Consider the following 13229-nt stretch of genomic DNA (forward strand, 5'->3'; position numbering starts at 1 on the left):
TCCGGGTAGCTATGGTAATATTTGGCTAGTAGCGGCTAAGGGGTGTAGGAATAGCTAGGAGTACCTAACTCTCGCTTACAGGGTTTGCGAGGCCGAGCAGATTTACATAGGCCTGAGACTAAGAGCAGGCCCGGTGTTTTTGTAAACTTAGGGCTTTCATGCACCACGAACGGGCTGACGGGGTGCCTCATGTATAATGATTACGGATTAACGGTTAAGGTGAGGTGTGTCCCAATGCTATCCAATGTAACGTTAAATGTATACCTAGGTAGGTACCTAGGTACGGTAAAGGGTTGTGGATATTTGATGATGGTAGACGATGTTATATTCCCATGGTAACGTTTCTAAATGTGGCGATGCTTACCTACCTAACCAAACGTAATATACCACGGGGTGGTTAATGTTTTCCTGGCCCACTCCCCTATTCTATACTAAAAGCTCAGCTTTATCACTCTGCAATAACTTTACCAGTAAAGATAATATAACTACCATACCGGCAAAATATAGGTTTGTGGAATGGTTCCAAATGCGGAATGCTTTTGATTCTTGGCATTTTCTAGCGTTTTTATTAGTGGGGGAATGAATTAAAGCGGGGAATTATAAGCGGAATCGTTCCATAAAAGGTAAACCATTCCGTAAAAAAGCAAATCATTCTAAAAATAGAAATAGTTCCAAGTAAAAAAAAAAAAAAAATTTTAAAAAATTATAAAAGTTTAATATATAATAGGTAAAATCAAATAGAGTCTGATTATGTAATATTAGATAGATCGTAGTACCTTATATAGCTCAATTTACATATGTCTTGGAAGAAAAAAAAAAGTTGAAAGCAGTAGGTTCAAGTAGGAGGTTCGAGTTCCACTCGCAGTAAATTTTTGAAAAATCTCTTTTTTTACAGAACCGTTCCACAAATGGAACCATTACCATGTGGAACGATTTAGAATAATTCCAATGATTACCATAGGTTTAATGTTTTCGATGGGGTTCTAATCGTTCCACGTACATACATTTTGCCGGTATGGTAGGTGCACTTTTAATTTTTAGGCTATAGATATTTGAAGGGGCTAAAACCTTTATACTAGTCGTTTGTTAAAAAGCCCAAGATTGGTAGAGCTATCTCAGTTGAAAGTTGATTTAAGTTAACTTTTTTTTTTTTTTTTTCCCCTATAAAAAATTAGGACTTGCATAGGGAACTCTCTAAAAGTCGACATAAGACAACTTTCAATTGAGATAGCTTTACCGATTTTGAGTTCATCAGTGCCAGAGGGGAATATCACAGAGAAGCGTGGGTAGTAGTAAATGATCAATCTTGTGAATAGATCCAATCGGTGTGGCAATAGACAACGATTGCGTATTAACATCGATAACGCTTATCCTCCTGTCCATCCTCGTGTCCATCCTGACCGTCCTGTCCAATCTCAACTCTTTACAGTTAAGTTCGGATGCAACAGAAACCCTCGTACGTACTCCGTATAAGGCAATGAGATTCCAACCTCCATCTCGCAGTCTCATCCCTGGATACGCAATCTGGTCCCTGACAATCGGAAGCTTTTGTACATAGAAGATGTATCTAGCTTAAATCCCTACCAGCCACCTACCTAGAGTTGGGGTTCCAGTTTTAACATTTTTATAAGTGAAGCTATCGCAGAGTGACGAGGCTGAGCTTCGGACCTGCGGTGTGAATTTCGAGGCGGACTGGATACTTTTGGACCTTACCGGTAATAATAATTATTGAGCATTATTAATGCCCCATTGTTAAATATATAAATTAAAAAAATCAGTTTTGAAGTTTAAATAACTTAGTGGCAAAACCTTAAGCTTCTAAAAAAGAATCTTGTAGAAAAGTTCATATTTTTTTTTAAAAAAAAAGAAAAAAAAAGAAATTAAAAATTAAAAAAATCAAAGTATTAAGCATTGGAAATATGTTTAGTATTGGATATACGCTTAGCGTTGGATATTGAAAACCATTAGTCCCTATCAAGGTCCGGTAGATATTATTCTTGTTGCATAAGGAGAGAAAGGGGGAAGTAGTAGAAAGGCCTTTGAGGTAGCTACCTTATTTACACGATAGTGACCCACTAGGGTCCATACTGGGAGGTCTACGGGGCTATACCGTGACAGCCTCTGATTAATGATTATTATACATCCTAATTGTTACAATTCCTAACATTCTGCTGCTATGATATGCATGTATGTATATATAATGCCACGACTGTTCTAATAAAAGACCGTCCAGCGAGTAGAGAAGTATATGTACAAGAATTTTGTCCTAGCGTATATATATATATAAAGCCGTTAATCTCAACCCTAGTTTTACTCTCTCTCAAGTCTACGGTAGAGTAATGATCTGTCCTCCGGTGTTCTGTGGCGTTTTTGTAGGGGCTTTGGGCGCCAGAGCCAGGATCTTGTCGGCGGCGAATTCTGCGGCGGTCACGATCATAGCCGAAGGGTTTCCGGTGACCATGCCGGGGAAGATGGACCCGTCAACGACGAAGAGGTTGTCGGTGCCGTAGACCTTGGTGTTAAGATCGACGACAGCCGTGCCGTTTTCCTTGCGGCCGTCGTCTGTTCCCAGCTTGGCAGTGCCTATTGAATGTTAGCGAGAATGAAGTGAAAGTTGGCTTGGTGTTAGGTTATTACTGACCCATCCAGTGGTTTGAGCGACGCTTGGCTGACGTTACTTCAATGCCGTCAACATAAGCCTCGGTTGTTTGGTTTGTGCCTGGGAGTCGGAACTCGAGGTCCTTTACGGTGCTAAGAGCGTTTCGTAGGTTCTCAATACCCTTGATGACGGCTGCCTTATCATTCGGGTCTCGAAGGTAAGGCGGGGTTGAAACGACTGTGCTCAGTCCAGCGTTGATAGTCATCCGGCCTCGAGAAGTCTGGCCTCTGCCGAGATATTGGCTCATGATCATTGTATCTATATCATGTTAATTTTGCTTTCTTTTAAAAAGTTCATCTCGTGAGGACATACTAGTGGTGTTTGTCAGCTCGGAACCCTCGACACGGGCCGTCCATTGGAGTTGACGGACTACGCCATCCTCGCCTTTAATTTCGTCCCAGAACTAGTAATTTGGTTAGAAACGCTTCGAGATGTAATTCAATTCGAGACACATACCACAGGTCCAATGTTAGGAGCAGCCTGCGCCAAAATGCCAGTACGGTTTGCTATGAAACATAGGTAAGTATATATCCCAGTTATTCCGTAGGTAGTTCATGCTTACCGAGGTACTTCTGCTTGTCCGAAGGGATTGGTGAGTCCCATGCCTCGTAGAAATCGTAGAATACAACATCAGGGTGGGTGAAGTAGGTATCGGTCTATCATAAACGAGTTAGACAAACGCCGGTTTATTCATCCTGGATTCTCACTTACGTTGACATGGTCCATCAGATTATAACCGACTGGTAAATTAATCCAATCGTCTTTTGCGATGAAGGATTTACCGTCAGAAGTTGAAGAAGCAACAACCTCGAGTTGATCAGCCGGTCCAATACCACCTAACAAGATTAGCACATCGTTGCAAGTGTGAATATTTTTATACTGTAGCATTGGAACTTACTCCTGAAAAGGAACTTGGCAGAGCCGAAGGTTCCGGCCGAAACAATAACGCGTCCAGTATCGGGGGTAACATTTACGGTTCCGTACCCACCGCCTTCTATCGTGCAGTCTAGCTCGACTCCGGTAATATGGCCGCCTGTTCTGAGAGCCCTCCTAACCGGGGTGTTCATCCATAGCGCAAAGTTGTCACGCTTAGCCGCGGTAACCAAATAAGTAGCAAGAGGACCACCTCTCTCGCCATTAGAGAACATGTAGGTTGTGGCACCAAAAGTATGGTTCTTCTGAGTTGGGGCATTGTTGGGGATAGGTACGTTCTTCCATCCTGCCTTTTTCAATCCACTTGAGATGACATCGACTCCCTGGTGCATATACAGCTCACCATCCTGAGAGGGTCTTGTAGTTCCCGGGATGCGCTTGAACGTTCGGTCCGTAGCGCTCTGAAGATCCGAGTTATGCCACCCCGCAGGGAAGTTCTCATCCCAGTCCTTCGGGTTCGCCTAGAGAGAGAGTATTAGCATCTGATATTTATAGTTATGATTAAGATAGGTAACTTACCCTCCACCACAAGCCGGCGTTAACGGCTGTGCCTCCACCAAGGACACATCCAGCCATTTGGTCGGTATCTAAGCAAGCAACACCATCCGAATCAACCCAGATCTGGTTGCAAAGACCCGGAACGTCGAATCTCGTGAGATCTGTCTTCTCGAGCCAGAGCGGCTTTAAACTTCCGCCCCAGATGCCTGTGGACGGCGGCCCCTTCTCAACCAACAAGACACTGTGACCCTTCTCGCTTAACCGGTCAGCGATAGTGATACCACCGGCTCCAGCACCGACCACAATGTAGTCGAATGACTGACCAGCCATCTCCTTAGCACATTGACGAGTTGTCGGTGGTGGGTTGCCGGGATCACTGGGAGCACATTTACCGGGAACGTTCTTCGTTGCCAACGCAGCCCATTCGGGGTACTTAGCACTTGCAAGACCTTCGAGGGGGGCACCAAACTGCCCGAAGGACTCATGCTGCATAAACTTGATGTTGGCAGGGCATTCGGGGTTACTAGGAAAAGTCTTTGCCGAGGCTCGTCCTACGACAAGTAATCCGCTGCTGGTTTCAACGTGACCACTGGAACCGTCCTGGTCCCAGGAGTAGCAGTTCTGGCATCGGTAAATAAGCTCGAAACCGGTGTCGGTCACCTTGGACGAGATCTGGGTCAAGGTTGCGTTTCCGGTGTAAACTCCCGGGAGGTTATACCCAGTTGCAAATCGGAAAGATGTAAGGACTTGGCCGTTATACGGCCAGGCAACGAGCAGTAAGGCCTGCGTCATCTGACCCGACTCTCCATGGGAGATACCACACCAGCCCGTAGAGCATTTCTAAAAAGATATTTAGTTTTGTGCTGCCTTGAAATAGCTAGCCATATTTACGTACTAGTATACCAATGTACTCAGTGGCATCTTTAGTTAAGGCATCCTCTGGAAGTGTAAGACCAAAAGTCTGGTCGCCCTGAGCCCATGTACCAAACTCGATTCCGGTGTCAGGGTCGGTGTATTTGACCGGTTCTTGAGCGAGAGATGTCCCGAAGGCTATACACTTTCAGTCTGCATCCTTTTAATGCCGAGTAGACAGAATGAGTAGACTTACTGGTAGCGGCTGCCAGAACAGCAGTCGCAATACGTGAGAAGGATGGCATGCTGAGGTCGCTGGCCAAGCATCCAAGACCTAGGGAGACGTGACTAGCAGACTATTGAAAAGGGGATTTGAGGCGACTAATAAATGGCATCACGTCGTAGGATCTGTAAAGCCAAGGCACAAATGGTCCGCCCGGTTTTCCGGGGAAGACGACATGATAGGACATGATCTGCAACTCAAGCATGCTGCAGCTACTGGCAAAGTTGAAAGGGCTGGCTAAAGCACCGACATGATTGCGGAGGACGGTGCCGGAGAAGACTGTAGAGGTAGAAAAGGGTATAGGGCCAGATTATGCCAGTGGCCTATACCTATAATGGAGGGCTCATATATGGTTTCGAAGCCGGGAAGAGGACCAAAAAGCAAACCGACTGGTTGAAATAGGCGATAGACGCCCAGGGTTGTCAGCCAGAAGCGCCTAGTAATAACCCAGACGATGTTGGTTCACGGAGGTAAAGGGAAATGGAAATGGAAAAGATGATAAGCGACTTAACAACTGATTGAGCCTGAGATTAGAAGACATGGTCTACTTAGTACTTTAGATTGCCTATAGTTACCTAGTCGGATCAACAACAGTATCGTGAGTAAACAAGGTACACCCCAAGCTAGCCTGGCCAAACATAATGAAATAAAGCAAGCTCAACATATTCTGGATATTCTGGATATTGTTTCAATAGGACTATCGTGTAGGCCAAGTCGGATATGTAACGGGTAGAGAAAGATCGACAGCCGCTAAACAAGACCAGGATGAGCTCCTGTCAGGGACAGATGAATACCTACTATGTATCTGAATGAACATCTGGAACATATAGCCGCTATCCAATGAAATCAGATGGAATGGTCATGGAATGAACAAGCATTATAATGGCGCACCATAGAAGTTGGAGAGAAGAGGAAAGGTTGTTTTGTTTTGTTTACATAGTAAGGTGTAACGGTGGTAATTTTCTCTCCGAATTTGAGCAGATTTCTAGTTGATGGTTTAGGTATTCTACCCCAGTCTGCTGCATAGGCCCGTCATTCCAGCGTAGCCCCGAAACAAATCCCCCCCAGATTCGGTCAAGTCTCCCGGGACTAATGCACACGCGGGTGTCCCTTCGGTTGTAAGGGCCGATTGAGGCTATCGTTACCAGATCACCCAAATCACCCAGATCACACTTTACGCTTAAGACGTGATGGACTTTATTGCTATAGTCCTATTTCATTATTGCTGCATACATAGTACCTATTTCAAGAACAACTAGGCCAAGAAAAGTGACCACGTAAACCTAAGGACGCCTCCCTAGTATGTCTTCGGCGGCCTGGTTCTCCTTTTGGACAAAATAAGCTCGGCGTTTGAGCCCCGTCTATACGAGTTCCCAGTTTAGGAAGGTTTCTAGAAAGAGGTATTGGGAATACCCTCAACCCCATTGGTAAGTCATTTTTGAGTAACGTTCCGATACAATTGTTTTAGTCTTGTCTACATGATCTCGGTGGTATTCGGCAATGAGAAGCCAAGTATATCAATATATCTTCAAGGCGCGAAAAGAAATATAAGTAAACCTTGATTTCCTGATATACCTAGTTACATGTCGTTGAAACCTCGCCACCTATTCTGCAGTAATCTGTATTAGTTATCATGCCCTTGATATTGCAAGAACGGAGCTTCACGATCCTTGGTCATAACAATTGATACCACCCCACGCTTTCGTCAATTGCTTTGAGCATCGCGACAACCTCCCACCTGACTATGACTATTTTGTCACTCGCGAAGCTAAGAAATATTATGGCCTCTTTGCCCCCTCCAAGGGACGCATAAGAATGGCTGATAGACGTTTATTGCTAGAAGCAAATATATTAAAGGTATCCAGTATCATAATAAAACCACTTCGAGATACAGTCCTGGTATTAAAAAAACCAGACGCAGGAGGGGGTTGACAATGCGAGGGTAGAGGAATCCCTAGGAAGTTTGAGCTCCGTTGCTCGCCATTCAGAACTGAAGCAAATAGGGACAGAATGAAGCCCTCTCCTATTTTTTTCTTTTCTTTTCCACGCCTAAACTTGAAATCACAATGCCCAAAGTAAAACCATTTTCAACACCCCAGCCCTATCGTTAAGACTTCGCCTCCGTTTCTCCAGGAAGTATCCTAGTGCCCAATTGTGAACATATCATACCTACCTACCTAATATAAGGGATATAACAACCCACTTAGGGCGTAAATTACCGGAATAAACCACGACAACCAAGCAACCAAGCAAGCTTTCTACACCCAGTCCTTTAATCTATCAATCTTATTAAAAGAAAACCCTTCTCCCTCGTGACCACCAGGTTGGCAACCTAGACAGACACACGGCTCGTAGACCTGGCCAGCCTGCCCCTGAGCCTTACTCAAGAGCTTGGCCCTTCTCCCGCGTCCAAGAATGGAGCCGCGGCCCGCTTCATTTCGTCGAAGGAAAAAAAAGATCTGGGGTTCGGGGTGTGCGTGAGCCCCAGACGGAGAGAAAGAGAACTGCCGAAGGGGGGATATCATGTTCACATTTTTCGTTCTTAAGAATGATCAAGGGCGCGCCTACGCAGCTAGGCTCCGCTAGCTGCTTGCTCTGCTCTGTTCTGCTCTCTACCCTCCGGACGTTTTCAACTCTCGAGAAAGAAAATACATCAGATAGATAGATAGATAGATCGTCAGATCAGCTCTCCCCCACCACCAAAATGAAGAACATCGTCGCTCTCGTCGCCGCCACCGCCCTAGCCGCCCACGGCTCGTCGGCTCACTACATCTTCCAGGCGCTGGCGAAAGGCACGGCCAAGGGTGTTCCGTACGAGTACGTCCGTCGAAACACGAACTACAACTCCCCCGTTACCGGTTCGTAAATCCCCCCCTTCCCCTATCCAATACGCATATACCTAATACATACATACATACATACTTACCTAACTTACTTATTTACTAATTGTAACGATAAAAAGACCTCTCCTCCCCCGACCTCCGCTGCAACGTCGGCGGCGCCCACGGCGGCAACACCAGCACCCTCGACCTGGGCGCCGGCGACCCCTTCACCTTCACCCTCGACACCGCCGTCTATCACCAGGGCCCCGTCTCCCTGTACATGTCCAAGGCCCCCGCCGCCGCCGCCGACTACGACGGCAGCGGCGACTGGTTCAAGATCAACGACTGGGCCCCCGTTTTTAATGGCGGCCAGGCTACCTGGACCCTGAAGGGTGAGTATCTACCTAGAAACCTAACCCCGCCCTCCCACCCGGGAATTAAAGTTCTTTTGCCCTGTTCTTCCAAATATATATATAACCAAAAAAAAGAAACTAAAAAAAACCGTCTGTTTATACACTAGACACGTACTCGTACACGATCCCCCGGTGCATCCCCAGCGGCGAGTACCTCCTGCGGATCCAGTCGCTCGCGATCCACAACCCGGGCGCGACCCCGCAGTGGTACGTCGGGTGCGGGCAGGTCAGGGTCGTCGGCGGGAGCGGGAGCGGCTCGCCCAGGCCCACCGTCAAGATCCCCGGCGCTTTCAAGGCTACCGATCCCGGATGTGAGTTTCCCCTAATATGTATATATACGTTCTTGATTTGTTGATCGTTGATTGTTGATCGAAATGAAATGAAATGAAATGGCTTGGCTTGGACTGACGTCGCGTGTACCCTACAGACACCGCCAACATCTACAACAACTTCCACTCGTACACGGTGCCCGGTCCCTCCGTGTTCACTTGCTAGATGGTGACTTTGGCTTTGGCTTTGGTTCTGGTTTTGGATACACAACCTTGTCCAGGCTGAGATTCTGCATAAGGTACCTACCTAGGTAGTTAGAGAAGATAATAGCAATCAATGTCGTGCGATGAGTTTCTTGAGATAAGCTCTTGTTTATGAAGCACGCTTACTTCTCACTTTGCATTGCTGTATACCTACCTAAGGTACCTAATCTTACGTAGAGGAGGTCTTTAACATTCTTACCCTATTAGCGAGGCGCTTTTTATTATGCAAGTGGTGGCCTCTTTACTTAATTTAATAATAATAATGTAGAGCAAGGCTCTAGCTAAAAAAGAGATAGATAAATGCAATGGCTCTGGAGCGCCCTGGGCACCTAGTTAAATAATTCGGTTAAATTTTATCTCCTAAATCAGTTCGTTATTGAGCAGGTACCTAAGTTAAACAACCCTTCAGTCTCATTACTCGCCATAAAGGGGCTAAGCATATTTCATACCTAATTACATCGGGATATACATACATACATATCAACCCTGAACCACAACCACATCGTAAGTTACGAAAAACAACGCTAGCTTGCTTGTGATGGTAATAAATAATACATCCATAGCTCACCACCGGCCAACCTCGAGTGTGTACCTAGCCTATACCTAATACCACCCCAAGCCGCCCGCCTCATCAGGAGCTGTTCGCAAAGAACTTCGTTATCTTCTGCGTCCCCGGCTGTTTCCCCTTACCCGGGCTCTTAGTACCATTACTAGTCGCACTAATCTTCTGTCTGGCCCCCTTCTGCGGCGAAGACGCCTTGCTCGACGCCAGAGGAGAAGTCTTCGTCGCAGCCACTTTCTTCGGAGGCTCCTCGCCAAAAGAGTCATTCTCCGCTTCTCTTTTTACGCCGACCGTAAGCTTCTTCTTCTTATTCTTATTATCTTTGTCTTCTTCTTTTATCTGAGTAGAATCTTCGGCGACGAACCCTTCTTCCTGCTTCACTTTAACCTGAGGCTGCTGCTGCTGCTGCTGCTCTTCTTTGCTTGCGTCCTCCTCCTCCTCCTTCTTGTTCTTCTTCTTCGCGGCGGCAGTGGAAGCGCCCTTGGCGAAGAAATTTGCGATGTTGGACTTGTTCTCCTTGCTGTCGATGGGTATGACGAAGTTGGGCGAGTTGTTACCGACTTTACCCACGTCCTTGCTGACGGGGTAGACCACCAACTCTCCGTCGAAAGGCTTCAAGAGAGCCTGCAGCTCCTGCGACCATTCGCAACGCTTGGGGTCTAGCCAGGTACGAATCTCTTCAGATCCGTTCTCTAGAATGACCGGCATGCGGTCGTGGAGGAATATGAGTTGCTTATTTGAATCCGTGGTGATGATTGTGTAAGTGTATAGCTTCTCTTCGCTGTCTGAGTAAGTGCCGGTTAGTCGTAGTCTCAGTTAATCCCCGTCCTTTCAGTACGAGCTTGGAACGCTTACTTTCATATTGTACCACGTCCCATAACCCAGCGAAGCACATCAGCTTGCCGTCCTTCCTCTTCACAAAATGGGGAATCTTATCTTTACTCCCATCTTTTTTGAGCCATTCGTAAAAACCTTCCGCAACGACGATGCATCGCTTCCGCGCTTTCATTGTACTCCACATGCCACCGTGCTGAGCCAGAGAATCATCCCTGCAGTTGATAGTCTTCATCATAGACCCGTAATCCGGATTGCGCTTTGTCCAGAAAGGAATCAGACCCCATTTCATACTTTGCAGCTTGTAGCTAAAAGACTTGGGATTCAATGTATCACCACCATCCCCGCCTTCGGCTGGCCCTTCTTTTACGGCTTCATCAGAGGCATTGGCGCCATGCTGTCTTCGAGGGCCAGCACCCCAATCCGGTACATCGGCGCGGTATACGACGCCATGGTAGCCGGGGGCGAAATTGTAACTTTGCCTGGGTGCACCGTCGCCTTCATCATCTGGCGCGTCGTCTACAGGCATGCCATCATGCCGGAACAGCTCACGAATTTGCGCTGGCCTCTATGCGATTGGTTTTGCAGTTAGTCTCTTATGGCAAGACAAATGTAAACTGAAATAGGTTTGGCAACATACTAATGCCAATGAATACCGTCCACACATATTATCTTACACCTAACTCGCTTCAGAACAAAGATCAAAGAACCAATGCTGGATGTAATTAGATAAACTGATGCATACGAGCGCGTAGGAAGATGTAAGTTGAAGTAGGCAAGGTACCTAAGGTAGGTACCTAGAGGTAGCTATGACGAAACACAGTACGAAAGATAGAGATTCTTAGCATCACGTCCCGAACACGCGGTCAGGTGACGCCTTTGCTCTGTAAAGCCGCCCCCTGCATGTTTTATAATGCCTATGCGTTTTTTCTCGAGATCAAGATATTAACCTCTTCGGAATCTGCATTAGTATTTGATATTTTATGGTGTTACCAGCACTGGTAGTGATTTCTCTTCATCAAAATATCATGTATTCGTTAAGTCACAACAATTGTTTAACTAGGGAAAAAAAAGCAGTTGGAGTCGTTGTCAGAAAAGTGGCAAAGCATCTCAATTCTGTATATGAACTGATTCTGTAATCCCGTATCACGCCGAGCCATGCATAAACCACTCCTGAAGTAGCGTAACCCTCTTCCATCTGAGAACTGCATCCATGGTATATCGGAAGAGACGACGCAACACCAAGACCTAACCCACACCGTTTTTTCTTTAGACCTTGAAACCCCTTGACCGTCTGCGACCACGGGCCTTCTCGAATTTGCGGCCCTTGGACTGGACGTACGGCTTCTGTAAAAGATTGTGAGTAGGCTGAGATTAGCTACAGTATAATTTCCTCCACGTACCTTGTGCTTGTGGGGGCCGAAGCCGAAGTGCTTGACAGCCTCGCGGGCGTTCTTGGGGCCGCGGAGCAGCAGGGTGTTGCTGCCGGTAGGGGCGCGGAGAGCGAGCTGGTCGAGGGTCAAAGCCTCACCACCAGCAGCGACGATGCGGGCACGGGCGGTGGCGGTGAATCGCAGAGCAGCGATGGTAACCTTGGGGACCTCGAGGAGACGGTTGTCGTCGGTGATGGTACCGACAACAACGACAGTCTTGCCTTTACCGTCCTCGGGGATCTGCTTCTTGACGCGGGAGAGGGAGACGGGGGGTCGGTTGATGCGGGACATGAAGAGGCGGCGAAGGACGACCTTGTTGAAGTTGGAGTCCGTTCGGCCTATATTAAAATAGAGTTAGTCGTATTGATATATATACATATATATAATCGAGGATCCATTGGTAGGTAGCTCATTGCGAAGCTAGCAATAACTGGGGGAGAAAATAACTTACGGGCCAGGAAGCGGTACAGCTTCACCAAGAGCTTAAGGTAGACATTGTCGCTCTTGGGCGCCTTGCGGTGGGTGCTGCGCACGTGGTGGCGGTCGAGATCAATACCTATTCAAAGAGAAAAAAAAGCCATCGTCAGCTTTTTGGTTCAAATATGCTCTACCGGGCGCATCCCAAAGGACCATTCCCGTTTGTTCGCAGAAAAGCGTGAGAGAAAAGAGCAACGATGCAATGCAGTTTTGCAACAGCAACAGCAGCAGCCAATCTCTCTCTCACACTCCCACTCGCATAGAGATCTCTAAATAAATATTTAACGTACCCATCTTGACGGTGACCCTTTTGTGATTGAAAAGAGAGTCGATGGGAAAAGGGGAAAAAAAGCTGTTGTGCTGTGGGTTAGTAGTGACTGAAGAGAGGAAATAATTTCAGGTGGGCCGCAGAAAAGTTCGAAATCGCAAAAGTTGGAGTAGAATGTGTGGGCGGGGCGGTGAAAAGTGGCAGTTAGGGTTGGTACAAGTACCGCTGGGTAGCTAAGCTAAAGGCATGCATTTAAACAGTCTCGTTTACGTAATATGTAGTTTACAAATATCTTTGATAAGCAATCTAAATCTTATGTACAGGTACCTAAGCCTGCAACTCCTCCTACTTTTCATATTCCACAACAGCAAGATCACAGACATACACATAACCTATCATAACCATTACACGAACACGATTTTCTGTAATTAGTTTCAGATTTTCATTTGGTTCTATGCAATTATCACTTTGGAGCCTTATCTCCAAAATACCTCCTAGAAGGGCGACCTTTTAGTCCCTCACTCCTCTTACCTACATGCATTGCAGGTTAGGTAGTCATCTCTCTCTCTCTCTCTCCATATACACTTATACAACGTACACAACATAACGTTGCTCGGGTCTATCCTGCCAGGGGCTCATAATAATAAATCCTTCTCTACCGA

General features: G+C 46.5%; 4 protein-coding genes across 4 annotated transcripts; 1 reads left to right on the top strand and 3 right to left on the bottom strand.

The window, feature by feature from the left end:
- Positions 1 to 1899: 1899 nt before the first annotated feature.
- On the bottom strand, positions 1900 to 5476 carry F4812DRAFT_95223 (uncharacterized protein). Its single transcript, XM_047939566.1, has 10 exons — positions 5199 to 5476; positions 4986 to 5140; positions 4112 to 4930; positions 3558 to 4053; positions 3371 to 3495; positions 3222 to 3315; positions 3116 to 3165; positions 2972 to 3062; positions 2642 to 2917; positions 1900 to 2583 (listed from the first exon to the last, which is right to left on the bottom strand). The coding sequence occupies exons 1-10, from the start codon at positions 5245 to 5247 to the stop codon at positions 2327 to 2329; spliced, it is 2412 nt and encodes an 803-aa protein (XP_047788370.1). The 5' UTR covers positions 5248 to 5476; the 3' UTR covers positions 1900 to 2326.
- A 2364-nt stretch (positions 5477 to 7840) lies between these two features.
- On the top strand, positions 7841 to 9072 carry F4812DRAFT_95297 (glycoside hydrolase family 61 protein). Its single transcript, XM_047939567.1, has 4 exons — positions 7841 to 8083; positions 8188 to 8439; positions 8568 to 8771; positions 8888 to 9072. The coding sequence occupies exons 1-4, from the start codon at positions 7930 to 7932 to the stop codon at positions 8953 to 8955; spliced, it is 678 nt and encodes a 225-aa protein (XP_047788371.1). The 5' UTR covers positions 7841 to 7929; the 3' UTR covers positions 8956 to 9072.
- A 463-nt stretch (positions 9073 to 9535) lies between these two features.
- F4812DRAFT_95326 (DUF159-domain-containing protein) lies at positions 9536 to 11253 on the bottom strand. The gene is made up of 3 exons (XM_047939568.1): positions 11030 to 11253; positions 10411 to 10957; positions 9536 to 10340 (listed from the first exon to the last, which is right to left on the bottom strand). The coding sequence occupies exons 1-3, from the start codon at positions 11054 to 11056 to the stop codon at positions 9625 to 9627; spliced, it is 1290 nt and encodes a 429-aa protein (XP_047788372.1). The 5' UTR covers positions 11057 to 11253; the 3' UTR covers positions 9536 to 9624.
- A 121-nt stretch (positions 11254 to 11374) lies between these two features.
- On the bottom strand, positions 11375 to 12769 carry F4812DRAFT_435769 (putative 60S ribosomal protein L18-B). Its single transcript, XM_047934786.1, has 4 exons — positions 12590 to 12769; positions 12274 to 12378; positions 11793 to 12160; positions 11375 to 11736 (listed from the first exon to the last, which is right to left on the bottom strand). The coding sequence occupies exons 1-4, from the start codon at positions 12591 to 12593 to the stop codon at positions 11659 to 11661; spliced, it is 555 nt and encodes a 184-aa protein (XP_047788373.1). The 5' UTR covers positions 12594 to 12769; the 3' UTR covers positions 11375 to 11658.
- Between the last annotated feature and the right edge of the window lie 460 nt (positions 12770 to 13229).

Source organism: Daldinia caldariorum (genome assembly GCF_022478825.1).
Source record: "Daldinia caldariorum strain CBS 122874 unplaced genomic scaffold F4812scaffold_13, whole genome shotgun sequence".
NCBI lineage: Eukaryota > Fungi > Ascomycota > Sordariomycetes > Xylariales > Hypoxylaceae > Daldinia > Daldinia caldariorum.

Bases quoted from the DNA above. Each gene is read 5' to 3' on its own strand.
- F4812DRAFT_95223 (XM_047939566.1), bottom strand. From the start codon at position 5,247: ATGCCATCCTTCTCACGTATTGCGACTGCTGTTCTGGCAGCCGCTACC. The intron at 3,496-3,557 runs GTAAGTTCCAAT...TAATCTTGTTAG, and splicing joins TGCCAAGTTCCTTTTCAGGA to GTGGTATTGGACCGGCTGAT. The intron at 3,316-3,370 runs GTAAGTGAGAAT...CGTTTATGATAG, and splicing joins ATCTGATGGACCATGTCAAC to ACCGATACCTACTTCACCCA.
- F4812DRAFT_95326 (XM_047939568.1), bottom strand. From the start codon at position 11,056: ATGTGTGGACGGTATTCATTGGCATTA. The intron at 10,958-11,029 runs GTATGTTGCCAA...CCAATCGCATAG, and splicing joins GACGGTATTCATTGGCATTA to AGGCCAGCGCAAATTCGTGA. The intron at 10,341-10,410 runs GTAAGCGTTCCA...GCACTTACTCAG, and splicing joins GGACGTGGTACAATATGAAA to ACAGCGAAGAGAAGCTATAC.
- F4812DRAFT_95297 (XM_047939567.1), top strand. From the start codon at position 7,930: ATGAAGAACATCGTCGCTCTCGTCGCCGCCACCGCCCTAGCCGCCCAC. The intron at 8,440-8,567 runs GTGAGTATCTAC...TTTATACACTAG, and splicing joins GGCTACCTGGACCCTGAAGG to ACACGTACTCGTACACGATC. The intron at 8,772-8,887 runs GTGAGTTTCCCC...TGTACCCTACAG, and splicing joins CAAGGCTACCGATCCCGGAT to ACACCGCCAACATCTACAAC.
- F4812DRAFT_435769 (XM_047934786.1), bottom strand. The intron at 12,161-12,273 runs GTAAGTTATTTT...ATTTTAATATAG, and splicing joins GCTGTACCGCTTCCTGGCCC to GCCGAACGGACTCCAACTTC. The intron at 11,737-11,792 runs GTACGTGGAGGA...AATCTTTTACAG, and splicing joins TCGGCCCCCACAAGCACAAG to AAGCCGTACGTCCAGTCCAA.